Below are 17,498 nucleotides of genomic sequence, written 5' to 3'. Positions count from 1 at the left end.
AAAATTACATCATTTGTAATGCTGCCTTTCAAACCAGGAAAAGACAACACTTCCCGTATAACAATATTACAAAATCCAAAACCATATCTAGTCTCATATCACGATATAGATATAAAATCGATATATATTGCGCAGCCCTACTTTAAAGCTTTCACAGACATTAAATGAGATAATATTAGATAATTAAGCTTTCTCCATACTGTTTTTTCTCAAATATATTCCCTTTTCTAGTGTCCGGTTCATCTATCTGAACACTGATGGGAGTATTTCCTTTCTTGTCTGCATGCTGCCATCACTTTTGTTGTTACAGTAGCACACACACACACACACACACACGGTGAGAGGGAAGAGATCATTAACTGTAAATCTTCGGAAAATGTCAAGTCAGAGGACAAAACACAAAGGAAAGGCACTGCTGTATATCTTCACTGGGGGTGCCTGAAAAGACTGTGTGTGTAAAAGTTGTGAGAAAGATGTACGCCTATATTGTACTCAGGGTGAGTTTAAGAATTATCGATCACATTTGCTGCCAGTTATGAAACACAAGTCCTGATAACGTGGGTCAAAATAACGGTTAGGAAAACTCAAACCGTAGTATTACAATTTCCATCTGACCCTGTACTAGTGTAATAACAGCAAATGAATACTTATTAGGTGGTCATTAATATGCGTGACGGAGCCTTGCTTGCAGCATGGTTTCCAACAGCAACAATGTGAAGACACTCTGTCTTTCCACCCTCCCTTGAGGTTAAAGACAGGCCCCCGAATGGTACCACTTCCTCTGATTGCTGGGCTCCAAGCCACCCCCTTACACACAAGCTGCTGCTAAAAATTCTGGACACACTGAACAATCCTTTCTCTCTGAATAGAAATGTACTAGTTCTTTGGTGTTTGCTAGCACTGAGTGCTTGCATTTTGTTCCCTCAATCTTATTTAATTGAACTGGGCATGATGTCACTAGTCTGATCCGTGGGAAGCTCTACAAGCCAACATCAGACCGTAACTTTACACTTTATAACTAGCGATATGAAGATGTATTTTTAATTCTTTAAAAGACTTCAAAAGCAGGACCGATGTGTGTGAGTGTAGCTGTGTGTCATACCTTGAGGGTGGTGTTGGACCGCGGATGGCTAATGTTGTTGTATCTCCATGGCTCTGAAGAGGTGTCCACAGATTCCCTCTGGAGGTCAGGGGTCATACCATCAGTCCCAGGAAGTTGGAATATGCCCATGGAGATAGGACGCTCCTTTCTGGATACAGACACAAAAGAAGAAGAAAAAAAAGAGCAATTCTGAAACCAAGGAATACAAAAAGTGTGAGAGATTGGCCTGTTGGTTAAGTTATTCTTACGTAATTAGAATAGACAGAACTCTAGACTAAGAGTCTACAGCCATTGTAGCGGCTCTGTAAGGGCTGTACTCGGGCACAGCGGTGCTTTGAATTAAATTCTAATGTCACCATGCCCACAATGACAACGCTAACATGAAATGTTAACCATGGTCACCATCTGAGTTTAGCATGTTAGCATGCTAACATTTTCTATAAAGTATAGCAGAGGCTGATTGGGATGGCATTGTCATTGCAGGTACATACACCAAAGTATTGGACAAATTGAAACTATGACCGTGATGATGACGACTCTAAAAGAAAAAGTTAGGGGTTTGCCAAAGTTATTACAATTTCTCCTGAGAGGAGCATGAATGTGTGCGTGTACCAAATGTCTGATCAATCCATCCATTAAAACCACAAATGTCAACTTCATGATGGTGCTAGAGGAAAAGACAGGGGATCAACAAAGTCAGTAGGATACATCAGCTGGGAACCATGAATGTCTGCACAAAGTTGTTGTTGCACTCCATCTTGCAGATGTTAAGATACAGTATGTCACTGGATAAGTGAAAACTTTGACCCACTGGTAGTGCTAAGAGAGAATAACAAAGTCATTAGGATTCATCCTCTGGGTACAATGGAGGTTTGTAGTGAATTCTGTGTCAAGACGACAGACCAACATCGCCATCCCTAGAGCCACTGCTAGTCTGCCTGATTGCTTTGGGAGTAAAGAAGACCTTAAGCAGGGAAAGTAGTCCTGACAACAGCATGGTGAAAGGACATGTGATTTATACTGTGCAATAAAAAGTGCAAGGTACGGAATATATTGTATACTATATAAACCAGGTTGGACATGTTCTCATTAGTTTGAATGTTTTGACCCTCTCTCTCCTACAGAGAGACTGACACTTGGTAGAAAAGGCTGTAGTGTGAAGTGATGAATAAAGTTTGGTGCAACAGCTATTGTACTTCACTAAGCCTGAACTCATTGACATGACATGTTATACATTTAATTTGCTAAATTAAATGGGCAGGCACTTTAATTTGCCAATTTTTCAGTGCCGTGGAAGCAGATCAGCATAATGTAATCAGTTGGACCAAACAAAACAGAATGTGTGATGTGACTTCACAGAGAGGTGTTGTAGCAAAGACTCCCTTGGGACCGTTTGGCACTGAAGTGGTAGGAAGAGAAATAAAAACTGGTTGCCTCATAAACTCCATTACCTCCCACCTATTAGCTCAGGCAATAACACATCCATTTCTGTCTGTGTGTATCTCTGTGACTGGAGATGCATTCTGCCATGTGTGTTATTAGAAGGAGGCCAGCTGAGAGACACACACAGAGTCAAGGAAACATCCCACAGCTCTTATATTAAAACTCACAAACTAGCTCACTCTTGCATGGAGGTGTTCATTTTCAAACTGCCATTTCACAACAACTATAATTACTGAAAGTCCAATGATATTCGGGAATGCATAGGCACACTCCGATAAACACAATGCACTCTCCACTGCATCAGACCAGGTACACACCAGCAGTTATCCTCACTCCAGTGGCTAGGTATAAAAAAAATATTGTACAGTCGAGCACAACGATGGCTGCCACTGAAAAGAGAAGCCGGCAGGCAGCGATGAAAAGCAGCAGCCCAAAAACAATGGACACACCACCATATTGAGAGGTCACAAGCAGGCCACTGATCGTGACCAATGCTGCCTTTTGTTATTTGAACTGAGGGGTGAGGGAAAAAAAACCTCACATGCTGAGGCATTAGTCCTCCGCCATTGTTTCATCTGAGAAAGAGATGTTAATTAAATAATGAGAATAATCGTGCAACAGCTATAAACTCTGGCGAAATTGAAATATCTAAGGTGGTGTAGTCTTTCAGATATTCCTGTCTCTCTTGACCTACTTTTAGAGTGCAGTCTCATACTGTCTGACTATAACACACCCACATGGCAGCAACACTACAACTGCATGGCTATAAACAGGCATTATCTATATAGACACAGATTACAGCTGGGAAGATACATACATTTAGCAAAACATACACACACACACACACACACACACACACACACACACACATACACGCTTTACCTGCTGGCTCTGGGTAAGGAGGGTAAGGAAGGCAGGGCAGGTAAGCCGCCGGTAGAGACAGAGTAGTGAACCAGCAGCAGCACTGACAGAGAGACTAGTACAGCAGAGTTGATGACCACCGCTCCCCCTACAAAGCCAAAAACAAACAGCAGCATACACCCGGGGCTCATGGCCCCCCCAGATCATGGCCCAGTGCCTTAACCAGGAGGTTGAGGGGCACAGACGATGACAGCAGATGAGGTGGGGATCACTGAAGCACCAAATTCACCTTGGCAGACCTCTGATTGGACATTACCCACTCTAAGTATATCTACAGCAGTAGAGCAGTGAGCTCTGTATACTGCAGCTCAACTGCGAGGCAGACAGAGAGTGGGAACAGGTCAACGCAGACAAAACAACAGTAATCCTGGTGGCTTGAGCAGCAGTGATTGATTGAAGCAAAGCAGCAGCACACAGAGCAGAGCAGTAGATCGTCCACAGCGAGCAGGAAGAGGCTGGCAGCAGCTCCTCTCCTCCAGTGTCTTCCTCTAGCAGGTGATACTGGTTTCCTTCCTCCTTCACTCTACTTATCCTCTGGCGAGATGCGACGCAGCTGCCGCTGTGCAGTGTGTCGAACACTCCGACGCTCTCCCTCTCTCACTCTGATGGCAACCACCCCCCCTCCCTCTACATCTCCCTCTCTCTTTTGGGTGCTGAGGCAGCTCGTTTCGTATGCCTCCTCTCAGGCTGCAGCTTATTGGCTGCAACACAGGGAGACTGATCAAAGAGTGTGTGTGTGTGTGTGTGTGTGTGTGTGTGTGTGTGTGTGTGTGTGTGCAGTGTGTCTGCATTAACTGGAGGGATAATGAAGCGCTAGGAGATACAGGGGGCTGCCTGAATGCAGTGTCAGACAGTGCCATTCTATTAACCACTAGTCACACCTCTTGGAACCGTTTCATGTTTTGTCAATGTCACAATGATAACACGTTTCTACAAACTAAAACTTGTTAAATAGTGGCATTTATTATATCATTAAGGACACACCAATTTCCCTTACAGGTGCAGCCAACTGGTTCAATCCGTTGCATAATAAGTTGAATGGAGAGATTATCCAACAGCTGTTGGATGTTCACTTTTTTGGCAACAAGAGTCAGCTCACGTCTCTGTGAGGCTGTGCTTGAGCTAAATGCTAAATACTGCTAAAATCCTCACAATGATAATGTTAACATGCTGATGTTTAGCAGGTTTAGAACGTTCACTATCTTTGTTTAGCATGTTAGCATTTGCTGATTAGCTCCCAACACAAAGAACAGCTGAGGGTGTGAAAAATGTCAGTTTTGAAGGTATTGGGGCATAAACATAAACCCTATGTATTAGACAAATAGACATTTTGACCTGATGATGGTGCTAGAGGAACAGTCAAACAATGACCAAAGTTATTAAAGGGGTCAAGATGTTGCACAAAAACATATAAAACTCAAGGTGGTGCTAGATAAAAAAAAAGTCAGGGGATCACCACAGTCATTGGGGTTCATCCTCTGACCATGAATGTCTGTAAAAACAATTGCATGGCAATAGTTGTCCAGATATTTCAGCCTGGAACAAAGTGGTTGACTGACCAAATGGCAACATTGCCATCACAAGAGCCTTGCTGCTAGTGTGGCTAAAAGAAAACACGTCGGGAGGACAAATATTTCCCCAAAACAATATTGTTGAATAGAACCAATCAGGATACAATGAATTGTCCACTGAAATACTAAAAACCCCTCACAAATATATGACACAGCTGTAAATCTGCGTACAGAAGGCCCTTCTCAAAAACTCAGGAGAGCCTGTGCATACAATAACTGTTGCCCTGGTGTTTACCAGAATGGCAAACAAAAAGCCACTGATGAAAAAAAAACATACAACATCTGAACTAGTGTTTACCATAAGGCAAGTGGAAAACATTGAGACTAAGTGAAAGAAAGAAGGACCATGGAGCCTTTTGACCACTGTACTTAATCAAAAACCAAACACTACCCCTTAGCATAACCAAAGCGTCCCCACTAAGAAGCATGGTGACTTAGTGAGAGTAGCAACATGCTGTGGATGTGCTTCTCTGCGGCCTTGGAAGGTTTGGGACGGTAGGCGTAACATCAGATCTTCAAAATACTGAAAAATCATTAAGGAAAAACAAATTGGACAAAGCTAAAACTGGTACTTGCTGACACAAAAGGCTGAACCAGTATCTTTGCATAAACCACACATTGACTCTAAAACAAATAATATTAACCTATTGACTGATGAGTTGTTCATATTACTAGACTGGGACCGTACAGTAAAAAGTTGTGAAATGCGTTGCATCCATGCGATTAACTTTTGAACTGTATGCCCGATTTTGAACATCGAGATATAGTTGGAATCCTTGGCTGATGCCGAACTCAATGCACCTCATGATGTCAATATCCGCCATGTTGGACCTTCCACCATATTGGATTTGATTCAAAACACAAAAAAGTTTTCACAGGTCACAAAATTGGTCCGATTTTCACGAAACTTGACGTATCGAAACCAAACTTGGTACATGGACTTTGGACCGCATCCTGAGGACGCATAATCAATTTGGAGTCTTTTGACCACTAGGTGGGTGCTATAATCACAGTAAGTAGGCTCATATCTCACCAACGCTTTCATGTATCGAACCCGAACTGTGTACATGGACTCAAGACCCAATCCCGAGGACGTAAAATAAATTTGGTGACCTTTGATCACTATGGGGGCGCTATAATCACAGGAAGTGAGCTCATATCTCAGCAACGTTTTGATGTATGAAGTCCAAACTTGGTACAGGGACATGGTAGCTGATTGTGAGGACGTGCAAGGAAAGTGGTGTCATTTGGCCTCTAGGGGCGCTGTAATAAAGAAAGTGCGCGCATATCTCAGCAACTCTATGATGTACTAAAGCCAAACTTGGTACAGGGACTTGGCATTTGATTGTGAGAACACACAATGACATTGGTGTAATTTGGCCTCTAGGGGCACTGTAACAAAGTAAATGATATCTCCAGCCATTCTTTATCCAATTGCCATCAAAGTTGCTGTGAGTGCTTGCTCATGCCATGGCAATGCCATTCCTGCTAGTGTACTGCTTGGCCCCCTCATAGCTACTTACAGCTATATTTCCAGTTGAATTCCTTCCTTTAGTTTATAATGAAGGTCTCCCTTCCATACTTTGGCTATTCATAAAAATTGCAGTTGGAGTTTAATTTATTTCCTAACATTTACCTGCAGTTAGTGTCCATATCTTAAAGCAAAACCAAATATCACTACACTTAAAATCAAGAAAATTCATCAACAACCTTCCAACTGTCCACTGGCAGATTTTTTTATTAACAAAAAAACTCTGATACCAATTACATAACAATCCATTTGCATATACTGATTTAACAATCAGTATTGACATTGTGTCGACGCAGAGTGTAGAAAGGTGTTAAAGTGCTCCTATTGTGCTTTTTTGGCTTTTCCCCTTTCCTGTATTGTGTTATATATCTTTTTGTGCACATTATAGGTTTACAAAGTGAAAAAGCCCAAAGTCCACCCCAAAGGGACTTACCATCTTCCACAAACTGCTCCAAACAGCTCTATTGTAGTCCAACATTTACTTCCGTGATGAACGTGCGTCACTTTGTAACACGCATTATAATGCTCGCCTAGCTGCTAGCATGGCACGCCCTCATGCTCTGCAACTGACAAGTTAGCAGTACTTACTGCGCATGTGCGACTCCCAACAAAGACGGTACAGAAGTGTGATATCTCACTCTGTAACTAAAACAGAGAGCTCAACACACAGGGTGAAAAGAGGAGCTGCAGCAATGTGCAGTACAACAATAGATGGTGTTTTTTGAAAATGAAACCACATAAACTATTCTGGTACAACCTCTAAATACAATTATGAACCTGAAAATGAGCATAATATGAGCACTTTAAGTTTCTCTAAAAGAAAGTGTTTCCTGATTAGTATTATTGAATAAACTGCTGTTAAATGTCCAAATGGATCTTCGAAGACAACATTGCTATATGGACATTTTAAGTCCAAGTGTTTATAGGACTGACAAATGATGTAGGTTTCGGGTGAAAAAACGGACTATGTTTAGAATGAACAAACCCAGTATGGAGAAAGACTGGTGTGGTTGGGTTGTCTCACCGTGTTCTGGCTGATGTGCCTGCATCTGAGGACTCTGCTACTGTGACCGCATGTTGGTGTTTAGTTCGCTCCAGGTGCTCCATGTAGCTGTGGATCATCTGGAGGGTATGCAACACACAGGGAGTTGTGGAATTAGTTCAAATTCAATGTTCTTATTGATGTACAATTATTTTGCAATCTGGATAATACAGATTGTGTTTGTGTTGTTTTATGTTTTATATGCTGTATTAAAATCTACTATTGAATTATGTGTAAAAAGACTCCCCAAAGAGCCTGTAATGAAAGGATTTAGAAAAGAATATATGACTATGTTGCTATCAAACTTATATTTGATTATAAATGGTCACGAGAACTCCTACCATCAGTAACCGTCATTGGTCACTCACATAGGAGGTATATTGTGTCCAGACACAGCTGTGACAGTCAGACACACAATAAATAATTTAGATGTAGCAACAGTGTGTAAGTGACAACTTTTATTAGACTTTCATCTTCTCTATTCAACATTATTTAGATCAGCAGTTGGTTGCTGAAGCCTGAGAGGTTTTGGAGCATCTGTTAGTGATACATAATGTAGCACAGACCAAGGCGGACCAATGGCTCAGCAGAAACATTATTCAAGTTTGGATACTTCATCATTTAATCATCTTCAACTTGCCCACACCATTCCATTCTTAAGCACTTTTGTTTTTCTATCCCTCACAGGTCAGCTATACAATTCTCTCGCTCTTCAACCTTTTACTATCGCTCTATTTTGTTCACCCATTTCTGCATTTAATCTCAAATTCAACATACTTTTTCTAACAACAGATTCTTATATTTCTGCAGGTAATGTACGTTGAGTCTGGTGATAACAAATGACTCATTATCACTATTTCCTTTTTATATGTTTTTGAAAAGCTCATTGGCCTTATGTAGCCACAATCGCATTTAAAAGGTGATAAATTCCTTTAGGGCAACGTCCTTCTGGCCACTATATACTGTAGCATTACAGTGCGGGACATCTCTCAATTTAGCCACAGAACTCAGTATTTCAGGGTGATTCTTGGAGTCGTTCCCAACCAAGATCCTCGCCTGATTGTTCAATTTGAGTCAGAGACCACTTCTAATATGTTCCATTCTTTTAGCTTGGTTTTGTATTTTACAGTTATTTTCCAGGACTTTAGAAATAGTGTTATACCTTTCTGCAAATTTGCCTCTTTATGATTCTATCTCTGCATTCTAAACATCATTCGTTGGATTTGTCTTTGTCTTCCGTTTCTTTGTTCACTCGTAGTGCACAATGCACTCATGTACAACAGTATATATGCAACTCTGAATCATGACCCTGGTGTAAAGGACACAGAAAAAAAAAAAAATTATATACACTACCGGTCAAACGTTTGGGGTCACTTTTCCATTCCACTCCATTACAGACAGAATACCAGCTGAGATCAGTTGCATTGTTTTTTTTAACCAGGGCAGCAGTTTTCAGATTACATTATTTGTTTAGATAATTGCAAAAGGGTTCTCCAATGTTTTCTCAGTTAGCCTTTTAAAATGATATCAGATTAGTTAATAGAATGTGCCTTTGGAACATTGGATGAATGGTTGCTGATAATGGGCAATGTAGATATTGCATTAAAGATCAGCCACTGCTTCGAGAACCCTTTTGCAATTATGTAAGCACATAATGTAATCTGAAAACTGCTGCCCTGGTAAAAAAAAAAAAAAAATGGAATTTGGAAATTTCCCCAAACTTTTGACCGGTAGTGTATATGCATTTAAGCCTAAGTGAATTCTAAGTGGCATGGTTTCCTGTTGGGGATGAATACTTCAATGAAACAAAACATTTCAGCTTTCCATTTATAATCATGAATTTGTATGTATGTATGTATGTTATTGTGTTGAGTCTAAAAAACACAATGCGAGATGTTGTTACTGTATGTATGCATTACTTTGTAAGCACATGCACAGATGAAAAAACCTTGTGATGAAGTTAACCTAACACACACGTTTATCCCAGGCCGGCATACCTCTGTGTGTCGCTGATGAAGAGCATTATACTCCTTCTTGAGCTCTGCTTCTCTCTCCTCAAATCTGCCAACTGGATGAAAAAGAGAAACAATTACTACTATTAGTACATGATAAAACAATCCATTGGATTTCAGCAAGATTGACTGAAAACAGCAAGGAACTTTGTCCCAAAACGGCAATTGTTCTGTATGAATTAACTAATGTAATTTCATCATCATCATTATTTGACAAATCATGAATCAAACTGTTCCACTGACAAATGATTTGCCCAGTGGGAAGTCAAGTAGATTTATCCCACATGTACTCATGTATCATTTAATTCTGTAGTACTGAATGTGGTGGCAGAGTCGTTGCTGCAGTAACATCTCAGAGCCAGAGGAGGGCCACCATGCATCAACCAACCCCTCCTAAGCTACACCAAGCACAGAGCATTGAGAGGGTTATTTCACCTCTCTGAATCACAGAATCTCATAAGAAATCATTAAACAATGGTCATCGTCATCATCATCATCATCATCATTTTAAGTTATATTAAAATTTCATAAAACCTTCCACTTCATCAACAGCTAATGCGATTATTACAACAATAATGATAAAAGCATCTATAGAAAATGACACATCAGCTCCTTGGCTCTCGGATAACGCTGGTCATTTTAATGTATGTGGTTTGTAATAATAATAATAATAATAATAATAATAATAATAATAGTCTGAGTAAACTCAAGGTGAAGAATGGAAATGACAGTGGTGGAAAAAAATACAAAGTAAAAACATTTCATGTTTACCATCCAACAATAAAAGAAGAAGAAAAAGCAGGTTATAAACAATCCACACACCTATCCACAGAACAACCATCAGCCTCAGTTTTAATCCATTGTTTGATGCTCTAAGGTGACATCAGTTTGTAGTCAAAACAGCCGACCGTCTTTGTGTGTTGTCAAATGCCAGCCAAGCAAAATGCCATTTAACAAATAGGGGACAGTGGCACAAATCCGAAAAAAAGTGGCCATGCACTGAGCATCTGCTGAGAGTTGATTTCTATGTACCTTTCCTACTTCACGCTTTGCAGCACAGGTTTCAAGTCAGAAATAGCCTTGTTCACAGGTGTACAGGATTTGGTAAAAAATAAAACAACTATGCGATCAATGAATAGCAACAATTCAGACAGCAGCTGCATAGAATGACGTCAACTGTGATCGGTGTGCTAATGATAGAGCAGATAGAGGAACTAGTGGTTAAAGAGTGGAGCAGAAATAACCCAGGTCAGATACAGAGGTGTGAAGAGTAAAAGGAAGTGATCCTAAAGGAAAGCCCCACATGAAAAGCCTGAATACGTCTTGTTGAAAGAACTGATCTTCTCATAAATGTAACAATTTACTTAAAATACTTACATTTGAGAGATAATAATTTGAAGGTAAACAAATGATTGTTAGGGTGTGGCCCCACTGATTCAACACTGAATAAACAGTCATTTCATACCCTGTTTACCCGAGTTTGTTTCAGAATTCCTTTGATGCAATTTTTAGGGAACATGGATGTCAAAAACAATAAGACACCTATTGAGTTCTATTGACCTGGGGTGTTCTGCTGTCCCCTGGTCTTAAGCCCCTGGCACCAACCCGACGGCCAACCGTCGGCAGAAAAGGCAGTCGGACTGATCAGTCGGCTCTCCGAGGTCCAAAAAGTGCCTCAGAACACGCCGAAGCGACGCCGACAGCAGGTGGCGCTAATCTGTATTGTCGCCCAAAAAATGAAAACCGGCAGCTGATTGGACGAACGCGTCACGTCGGTCTGGCTGCTCCCGGATTTTTCAACCGGGCATAATGGCGGCTTCGTTCGGAATACGATCTCCTATTTTTTACGAAGATAGTTCACCGAAACGTGTTTCTGAAAACATTTTAAGCGAGAAATAGGCCATGCAGTTGCTGAATCTGTCTTCATTTCAGATCGACAAAGGTCAGTTTAAAAGATTTTGTCAGATTTTGAGAGGCTTAGTCATGCTTATCCCGCTCGTCCGTTCCGGGTAAGCACTCCACCAATCAGATTGGTCATTGAGTCCGACTGCCCGCCCTCCGACCCCGCAAGTCAGGTCGGCCAAAATGGATGCCGACAGCCCCTCCGACGGACGACGGCACGGAACACACCGAGCAGACTCGAGTCACCGACCTCGCCAGACTGTCCGACGGCCGATTATCAGGTTGGTGTGTCAGGGCCATAAGACTCATGCATACTATGTAGCTGTGAAGTCCCACGTAGGGTTTCAAGTTACGATTATTTTCATTATTGATTAATCTGCAGATTCTTTTTTTTCAATTATTAAATTATTGGTTTTGTCTATAAAACGTCAGGATAACATAACTTCCCAAAGCTCCTTGGTGGCATCTTCAAATGTCTGTTTGTCTGACCAAAAGTCTAAAAAGACATTCAGTTTACTAAGACAAGCAGCAAATCCTCCCATTTTCCCATGTGAAAAGTTGAAACCGGAAACGTTTTTGCATTTTTTTTCCACTTGATGAATGACTGACACAATTAATCTATTATCAAAATAGTCGCCAATTATTTTTCTGTTGATTGACATACCAGTTATTCTAACTAGTAGGCTAACCATTTCAGCTCTAGTCCCAAATTAAAGTCTTTTCACCACCACCTGTCCTTGTGTCATTCTATATTGTAAATTATAAAGTAAAGGCACAATTACATTAAAAATAAACGAATTAAAAAAGTAATGCAATAAGAGAAATAAATAAACAGAAAAAGAAGTTGACAGTGTGTTTGCATTCATTAAAGTCTCCTTGTTTTTATGGAGTTAGACTGTGTGTTCTCCACTGGCATGATCAAACCCAGATTAGTAATATAAGTCACATTGTTGCCAGTTCAGTCTAAAAACATAATTACAGACAAATGAAACTCACAAAACAGAAAAAAAGGGAAGGGTCCCGTCGAAAGAAATACAAAGAAATCAGCTGAGAGCTCTCAAATTTCCCCTGAGTGTATGGTCAGTCCTGCGGTGGAACAAAAACAAGCAGACACACATACGCACGCACACACACACACACACACACACACACACACACACACAGGTGGTGGGCGAGCATGTCAGCCGGCTGCTAACAAACTACCTCGTATTACTGTTAAACGGTAAGCTAAAATAGGTTTCTGAAAATGTTTTCGGCGAGAAATAGGAAGCGCAGCAACACAATCTTGGGTTATATTTGATCAGCACTGCCTAGTTTTTACTGTTTATTCTGAGTAGGGTCTGAGTTTGAGAATATATACTTTTTGTTGTCTGCATGCATACATGTCTACAGCCCTTGAGCCAGCGAAAATCCGCCAGGTAACACGTTTTGCATCATCCGGCAGATTGTTGAAGTTTACCATAGGAAGTTTATCATAGTTCATTTACACATACTACCGACATTTTTATGATAAAAAGCTGGTTGAAAATCTGCAAAGTACCCCTTTAAAAAGGAGAACTCCTATGTAACTATATGGAAACAGGCCAAATTATGTCTGATCCTTGTAAAGTAATAGCGTTACAGAAGGCTAGCTCTAGTCTCGCGATGAAGTACCGTGGGAATCCAGTTGTAGCAGGAAAAGGTAAACAGCTGTGTGCAGATCGGACCGTAGTGTGTGAAGAGTGAAGAGCAGAGGTGTTCACAAGGGAAGAAGCTTGGAGTAAGAAAAACGTGTGTTGATCTACTGTGGAAAAGAAATGGTTCTTACTTTACAAGGATCAGACATAATTTGGCCTGTTTCCATATAGTTCCATAGTCACTGATATGGTCATAACCACTACAGTGTTCAATTACCTATTTTTGAGGGGTAAATAAACTACAATTTTTCGCCGCGAAGGTATAACTTGTCCTCCGGAGGACATCCACCAGACCAGCGGGCGCTGGTTGGATTGTTGTCGGTCACGGGAGGCGAGGAAGGCGGGGAGGAAGCAGAGGCAAGGGTGCCAGTCGGGCTGGCTAGCCCGGCTAAGGAAACTAACACACAGTTCGCCACTGCCAAGCCTCCTACTCACCAACGCCAGATCGATGTCACACACACACACACAATAGATGAGCTACAAATACACACGGATCTGCTCTGCGATGATTATCTGGCTGAACCGGGCTGAACGCACTCCCGGACGGCAGCTGGCAGCTAGCAGGGCGAGCTAGCGGCAGGATGTCCGAGTTGAAAACACATCTTGTTGTCAGGTAAGAGCCCCGTTCATGTTGCACAGACATTTTAATTGCATTTTGTGTCGGTTAAGAGGCACAAAGGCACTCTTTAGCTTATGCCCCCAAAACTGCCGTTTTAGCAAAGTGGGAGCTCTGGGCATTAGCTGCAGCAGCTACGTGTTGCTAGCACTGATCCGGCTCGGTTTTTTTGCTATAGACCATACTCACATACGTATAGCAATCAAGAGTAACGTAAAAATTGCCCGGAGTTCTCCTTTAAGGAAGACTACACTGTTCTTTACATTCAAAATGTCTTTCCTACCTCCGAAAAAGACAATGATTAGTTCCTTCTAAGTGAATGTTTTAGGCATTTAGCTGTGCTTTTTGTCTAGAGCCTTAGCTTCCTGAACTCTGAACTTCTCCTGTACTCCAACTGAACCTTTCTGGGTTTGGAATACGTTTGGTATACGCTAAACCAGCTTATTTAGCTGACTTGACAGGCAAACACTCATAGTATGTTACTAATGGCCTTTATTCAGAAGGGGCATAGGAGTCCATCTGCCCTCTGGCACATCAGGCTATCAAACAGTCACAAGACCTGCAAACTGTCGATGCTGCTCTCAGGGTATATAGCCTGTGTGTGTGTGTGTGTGTGTGTGTGTGTGTGTGTGTGTGTGTGTGTGTGTGTGTTTTACACTTTCCAATAATAGAGCCAGTACACGAAAACCTGTGCCTGTGGACTTACTCTGATCTGCATAGTTTCTAGTTTTTAGCTCTAGCTGACGTGTGTGTGACTCCAACATCACAACTCGACTCTGGAGATCCTTCTTCTCGCCGTCCTGGGAGTCTTCTAAGGCGATGTACCTCTGCAGATAAAGACAGGAAATAGAGGGAAAGAACAGAGCATTTATTATCAAATCACTGGAATTCACATGAGTACTGTAAACTTGTGGAACTCCTAGTGACCGACTGATGAGATGGTTCGTTTAGGACGGCAACAAGAGACAGAAATGTGGCAGTCAGTTCAACATCTGGTCAGCTCTGACTGACCTCACAATCATCACCATCAATGATGTGTGTGTGTGTGTGTGTGCGTGTGTGCGCGTGTGTGTGTACAGACAGAGTTTCCTTGACAAGTTAGTAACAGTCGATATCTGTGTCAAGGTTGTTTTTTCAATTTTCATCGCAGCCGTTGTTACTAACCTCAGACCTTCTCTCAGGGGATCGGGGGACTAAGAACTCTATGACTGTTTTCATATCAGGATAAACTATCACACAGCACATTTGGTGCACTCTAAACACCATCATTTACAATAAACCATGAAGATGATAAGAATAAATGTTCATCATCTGTTACTTTACCGATCCCAGAAAGACAAATGGATATCAGTGGTCAGGGTCGGACACAGAATGGACCCAGCTTCCCAAAGTGTCTCCAGCCACAAATCCACCATTCAGCCCAAATCTAATGGTGGTTCAACCATTGCTCCCTGGTGGCAATTTACACTTTCTTTGTGAATAGATTAGACCAGAGGGATCTTTAATGAGCTCTGACCAAAAGAGGGTCTCTGAAGGGACAAATATCCAGAAAAAGTGAACAACAACTAGAATAAAGTAAATGCCTGAAAACACTGGTGAAGCACACTAAAGACATGAGAAAATAGGACTGTGTGGGAATTCGCGCTTGCAGCATATAGACCCAATTTAACATTAAAATAAAACATTAAGATGCAGGCCCCATTTGCCAGATGTAACATAATTATCAGCGGACGTCATTCACATAACATAACATACAAACTGCTTTGACAAGTAAATGTGAATGGCTACAGCCTATGAATTCTAAAAGTAATAAGTATTTGTGTTTCATCTATTGATATCTCAGCTGATTGCTGAGTCAGGTGTCTGATGAGAGACAAAGACTTGCAGTCTGTAAACATGCAGTCTTGTGATTTGGGTGCTCACTGTGGCTAAGAGGCCCTGGGCAGAGGCTGGATGTCATCCGCAAGGAGATCACCTGAGCTCCCCGTTACAAACAGCCTCTTCTTTATACGGACATCAGACTGGAGGTGTCTTCAAGATGCTTTTGTGAACTCTCTCTGACGACCAAGCCCGTTTTTATTTTTTATTTTTTTTAAAACACAATTCAGTCATTGATGGGCTGATGTTTGTCTCTGCCTTTAGGCTCTCAAAGCTCTTTCAGTGTAGAGCACTTGTTTTGCCATTATTAATCATTGAATGTGATGTCTAACAAATATAAAGAAGTGAAAAGTTTTATTGTGAAATTTGAGTTTGTTTTTCACCTATAAGAGGGTAAGGGAGTTATTTGGGGCTTGAGGGTGAGGACTTACGGAGGGCCCTGTGGGGTCTGGAAAGCCCATGGCAGGGAGCATCTTAAGAACTAAGGTACTGGTAGTAATACAGCATTTCCCATGTAAATCTACTAAGAGCATTAACATAGCACTGAGCTAGACAACAGACAGGAGGGTTCATAGTGGCGGGTGCCCCCTAATCTGTAATTGCACATAACTATAACACAACGACAAGCTAAACAGTTACAGGCCTTAGCTTCTGATCATTTTAAACTGCTGACAGCTTTAAGATTTACAGAAAATGCAGGATTCTCCTTAGATTTACACCAATTAACAGAATTGAAGACTCTCATACTGTATGGATGACAGATGCTGACAATACCCTTCTTTTGTATCAAAACATTATTTACAACAACTCCCAACATCTTCCTCTCTCACACTGCGGTTGATCATATGACCCAGGAAGGCGGTTTCTGCATATGACAACGCTCCAGAGAATGAGTGTTCCTGCGTTTCAACGTGCAATCTTCCCCCTACGCAGCCTGTATAATGCTCTCTTTGTCCCTGAGTGCCAAGAAACACTTACACACACACACAAACACATGTGGGTCCAGCACAAGTGCGTGCACACCCACACAGACAGGGCTCCACTGTATTGGCACTCAATTGGCAGAGAATGTAATCAACTCCTTTTGGTGCTTTTGGCTGTGGGTTGCTACTGGGACATTTGGGAAAACAGTGGTGTAAGGCCTTGGCAATCAGAGGCAATGAACTGATAAAGAACTACTGCAGTGTGTCTAGTAGGATCACGCCATTATAATAACACAGTTAATACCATTGATGTTACAAACCATGCCATTTTTGGTAAGAAGAAAGTTGAGCCTGCAAATTAAAGCCTACTGCAATCAAGTTACTTATAATACATGATTTAGCTCTGTCCGACTGCACTTAGCCACAGCGCTGCTTTGAACTAAATGCTAACAGACAAACGCGCTCACAATAGCAATGCTAACATAGTGATGTTTATCACGTGTAATGTTTACCATGCGCATGTCAGCATGCTAACATTAGCACTATAAAGTACAGCTGACAAGAGGACAAGTCAGGGGATCAATTAAGCCAATAGGATTCATCCTCTAGGTGCCATAATTGTCCTAACTAAATTGCATGGCAATATATCCCATTGTTGCCGAGATGAGGGATGGAGTGAACGGCCAATCTACTTAGCCACTGCAATGGCGACGCTGCTAGCATGACTAAAAACGTCAGTCATGTTTCTGTCTGTCTTTCTTATCACCGGCCAGCATTTTGCTCATGCCTCATGTGTTATACATATATATATGGCTGTCAAAATAACGCGTTCATTTCGATTAATTAATCTGAGAAAAAATAACGCGTTAAAAAAATTAACG

The 17,498-nt window shown here is 41.4% G+C and overlaps 1 protein-coding gene across 5 annotated transcripts in view; it reads right to left on the bottom strand.

The window, feature by feature from the left end:
* The window catches only part of spag9b (sperm associated antigen 9b), a 44,553-nt gene that overhangs the window by 21,505 nt on the left and 5,550 nt on the right, over window positions 1–17,498 (bottom strand). For 4 of the 5 annotated variants that reach the window (XM_078279259.1, XM_078279260.1, XM_078279263.1 and 1 more), the window contains exons 2-5: window positions 14,523–14,643; window positions 9,608–9,678; window positions 7,593–7,690; window positions 1,103–1,250 (exon numbers count right to left, since the gene is read on the bottom strand). In XM_078279259.1, coding sequence (XP_078135385.1) covers window positions 1,103–1,250; window positions 7,593–7,690; window positions 9,608–9,678; window positions 14,523–14,643 — 438 coding nt within the window. Of the gene's footprint in view, window positions 1–1,102; window positions 1,251–7,592; window positions 7,691–9,607; window positions 9,679–10,444; window positions 10,590–14,522; window positions 14,644–17,498 lie in introns of those variants that run through there. The other variant, XM_078279264.1, reaches the window with a different exon arrangement.

The sequence above is a fragment of the Sander vitreus genome, chromosome 21 (assembly GCF_031162955.1).
Source record: "Sander vitreus isolate 19-12246 chromosome 21, sanVit1, whole genome shotgun sequence".
Lineage (NCBI taxonomy): Eukaryota > Metazoa > Chordata > Actinopteri > Perciformes > Percidae > Sander > Sander vitreus.
Note: the sequence above shows the minus strand (reverse complement) of the source record. Positions and strands in the feature narration are given on the sequence as shown.